General features: G+C 48.0%; 1 protein-coding gene across 1 annotated transcript in view; it reads right to left on the bottom strand.

The window, feature by feature from the left end:
• Position 1: 1 nt before the first annotated feature.
• LOC109517236 (son of sevenless homolog 2-like) overlaps positions 2 to 3997 on the bottom strand; it is a gene marked incomplete at its 3' end in the record, with an annotated part of 13156 nt that continues 9160 nt past the window's right edge. Inside the window, exons 2-8 of the mRNA XM_019872263.1 lie at positions 3855 to 3974; positions 3623 to 3785; positions 2350 to 2418; positions 1926 to 1974; positions 1678 to 1850; positions 301 to 417; positions 2 to 166 (exon numbers count right to left, since the gene is read on the bottom strand). Coding sequence (XP_019727822.1) covers positions 2 to 166; positions 301 to 417; positions 1678 to 1850; positions 1926 to 1974; positions 2350 to 2418; positions 3623 to 3785; positions 3855 to 3974 — 856 coding nt within the window. The remainder of the gene's footprint in view (positions 167 to 300; positions 418 to 1677; positions 1851 to 1925; positions 1975 to 2349; positions 2419 to 3622; positions 3786 to 3854; positions 3975 to 3997) is intronic.

Genomic DNA, 3997 nt, shown 5'->3' with positions numbered 1-3997 from the left:
CCGAGGCGGACGCCGGCGTCTCGCCGTCCGTCTCGGCGATGCTGCGGAAGGTGATCTTGTGGACCGGCTCCCTCTCCAGGGGCACCGGGTGGCCGGAGGTAGACGTTCGCACGGGACGGACGGGACGGATTCCCGGCGATTTCAGCGTGTAGGCGGTCTTTCGGGGCTGGCAGGCAGGAGGAGACACCACATCTTAAACCTCACCGTTTTTCCTTTTGTTTTTATACCCGAAATGTCATTTTACAAATGACATTTCGGGTATTCAAATGCGTTCCGAAAGCAGCTTAAGCGGCGGCTTACAAATCGAGGCGCTTGTCTGCAGTTCCTGGGCTCGATCTCCATGGATGTGTTGAACAAGTAGTCAGAAAACTCCTTTTCGCTCCTGTTTCCCATCGGGTTCAAGTTCTCAAAGAATCTCTGAGGATTGAAAACAAGTCAGTCAACGCCTAAATTTCAAAAATCTTTTTTTTTTTTTTTTTAAATCCACGTTATTTTACTTATCTATTAATATCATGTCGAGATAAGTTCAGTGCTTAAAAAAAGCGCAGTCCGCATGTTAACGTGTCTCATGAAAGATGAACCGTTGTCATCTGATTTATAGCTCCAAGTCAGATTACCGACGGACTTTGGTCGAGTTTTGTGATGTCATACTGAATGCTTAAAAGACTGCAAGTCAAAGTGTTTAGCTTCTGGAGTGGTAGTGAATAAGTAGGATAAAGTTGGAAATGTAGTCTAAAACTATTGCATGTTAGTAGTAGTGCACTCTCGAAAAAGGAGTCTTGATGTTCTGCGTGCTAGCGGCCGTGGCAGGAGTCGACCACCCACCCTGATGTCATGCTCCACTTTAAGGCAGTAGGGCTGGTTCTGGTACTGCTGGATCTCGCCGGTGATCTCTGCCACTTTTCTCCGCTTGCTGAAGTTGATCAGCTCCTTGCCGTGGCGTTTCAGGAAGTCCGGATTCCCCTCCTCCGTCTTGAGGATGTTGGTCAGGTAGATACCTGTGGAGAGGAGGGTGACGTTTTAGCCCCAAGCGGACAAAGACACGGCTGGGAAAGGCTTTGCGGCGTACGAACCAAAGAAAGGCACGCAGGGCGGGTTGATGGACTTGAGTTTGGCTAAGTACTTCTTGAAATGGTCTTGACTCAGTTCCACCGCTTCCTCCAGGATCTTCTTCTTCCTCTCCGGTATGGCCTGCAGACACACGCACACGCATGTACACCATCAAATGAGGCCATCTTTAAGGAAATGCAAGTGACATATTCAAGTTCTCAAAGAATCTCTGAGGATTGAAAACAAGTCAGTCAACGCCTAAATTTCAAAAATCTTTTTTTAATTTTTTTTTTAAATCCACGTTATTTTACTTATCCATTAATATCATGTCGAGATAAGTTCAGTGCTAAAAAAGCGCAGTCCGCACGTTAATGAAAGATGAACCGTTGTCATCTGATTTCTAGCTCCAAGTCAGATTACCGACAGACTTTGGTCGAGTTTTGTGATGTCATACTGAATGCTTAAAAGACTGCAAGTCAAAGTGTTTAGCTTCTGGAGTGGTAGTGAATAAGTAGGATAAAGTTGGAAATGTAGTCTAAAACTATTACATGTTAGAAGTAATGGACTCTCGAAAAAGGAGTCTGATGTTCTGCGTGCTAGCGGCCGTGGCAGGAGTCGACCACCCACCCTGATGTCATGCTCCACTTTAAGGCAGTAGGGCTGGTTCTGGTACTGCTGGATCTCGCCGGTGATCTCTGCCACTTTTCTCCGCTTGCTGAAGTTGATCAGCTCCTTGCCGTGGCGTTTCAGGAAGTCCGGATTCCCCTCCTCCGTCTTGAGGATGTTGGTCAGGTAGATACCTGTGGAGAGGAGGGTGACGTTTTAGCCCCAAGCGGACAAAGACACGGCTGGGAAAGGCTTTGCGGCGTACGAACCAAAGAAAGGCACGCAGGGCGGGTTGATGGACTTGAGTTTGGCTAAGTACTTCTTGAAATGGTCTTGACTCAGTTCCACCGCTTCCTCCAGGATCTTCTTCTTCCTCTCCGGTATGGCCTGCAGACACACGCGCACGCATGCATATACACCATCAAATGAGGCCATCTTTAAAGGAAATGCAGGTGACATCAATTAGTTTAAGGGCTACTATTTCAAGATAGCCAGTGGAATCTTTCGCGAAAATATGGGAAGCATCAAGCAGAGGATGGCTGAACTAATACTTGTTTTCAGCTCAAAGTCATGACCGCCAAAGTTGCGCCCCCCGTTCCCAAACATTGCTCTTATCCTCGCAAGCTCCTCAATCAGAAGTGGCATCTGACTTTTGGACATCCTCCCAGAATAACGACATTCCTGGTTGCTCGCCTTCTTGAAATGGTCTTGACTCAGTTCCACCGCTTCCTCCAGGATCTTCTTCTTCCTCTCCGGTATGGCCTGCAGACACACGCGCACGCATGCATATACACCATCAAATGAGGCCATCTTTAAAGGAAATGCAGGTGACATCAATTAGTTTAAGGGCTACTATTTCAAGATAGCCAGTGGAATCTTTCGCGAAAATATGGGAAGCATCAAGCAGAGGATGGCTGAACTAATACTTGTTTTCAGCTCAAAGTCATGACCGCCAAAGTTGCGCCCCCCGTTCCCAAACATTGCTCTTATCCTCGCAAGCTCCTCAATCAGAAGTGGCATCTGACTTTTGGACATCCTCCCAGAATAACGACATTCCTGGTTGCTCGCTTACTGGGTGGAGGGGCGAGGGGGCGCTACATGCTACGTTAACTGTCCCCTGTAACATGTCGATGGGCAGCAGCTATGAGTTGCGTGGTGTGGGGATCCCCCTCCTCTAACTAACCCCCACCTCTGCGGTGGAAAACAAGCTCGTCTTCTAGCGAGTAGCGGTGTCACCACAAAGGAGGACGAGGAGCAGCCAAGCATGCAACACGCCACGCAACAACAGAGAAAAAAAGCTAATGCTAATCGCAAAAGTAATGTGAAACGCAGAGTCACAAAAGACCAAACCGGTGTTGGGGAAGTTCATTTTCGACATGAACGAGTTCAAAGTTCAGTTCACAAACGTTAGAATAAATTAGTTTGGTTCAATTTTTTTTTTTAAACTACATTCACCCGTAGTGTTTATTTTTGAACAATATGCTGCTGCGAACCATCACCATTGCTGACATCCGCATTCGGGCCACACTAGAAGACAGCTGCAACTTTCACCCTCCAATCTCGTGTTGGTTGAAGGCGCTATTTTTAAATGAGGAATTTCAACAAAAACAGGACAGTGGTCTTTAATGTACAATCCAAACAAGGAACCAGGCTGAGGTAGGAAATTGGCGGTCACGCAACGCGCTCTGCTGGAAGTCAAACAAAGCCTGGCAAAGTCTCGAACAAAAATGAACTATTGTTCAAAAACTGTTCAAGTATCACAAAAATAAAGATGAATGAGGCCACGAGTTTTTGTCGCTTGAACTCATTCAAGTCCTACACTGGACCACAATAAGTGCTTAGGTGAAATAATTATCTGGAAATAGTTATTTGAGGAAATTTGGTCAAACTCAATTCGAGGAGGGTCGAGCATTTCTGGAAATAAGCTTTTTGAGCAAATCCGGCATGCGTCGACGGTCTTGCTGACCTCGTAGGTGTGGTCCAGGCGGTAGACGGGCACAGAGTTGATGGCGCTGACCACCTCCAGCACGCCGTTGAAGTTGTTGAGCTCCTGAAAGACCTGCAGAATCTCGATGACGCGCGTCCACACCGCCACGCGCTCCTCCAGGTTCATGGTCTCCACGATGCACCTGCCACCCAATTTCCGACACTTAATTCGGGCGGCGCCGCAAATAAGCACTCGTCGGTGCGACGCTCACTTCTCAAACCACAGCGTGAGGTTGGTGGTGTGTCGGATCATTCGGAGCAAGTTGGGCGAGTTCTTCTCTTTGTCCTCTTTGGTCCACACGCTTCCCACCAGCTCGGACGGCCGCACGGCTCTGCGGATGGCAGGCCGCCGTCA

The sequence above is a fragment of the Hippocampus comes genome, unplaced genomic scaffold (assembly GCF_001891065.2).
Source record: "Hippocampus comes isolate QL1 unplaced genomic scaffold, H_comes_QL1_v1.1 scaffold92, whole genome shotgun sequence".
NCBI lineage: Eukaryota > Metazoa > Chordata > Actinopteri > Syngnathiformes > Syngnathidae > Hippocampus > Hippocampus comes.
The sequence above is the reverse complement of the archived record's forward strand: the minus strand, read 5'-3'. Positions and strand labels throughout refer to the sequence as shown.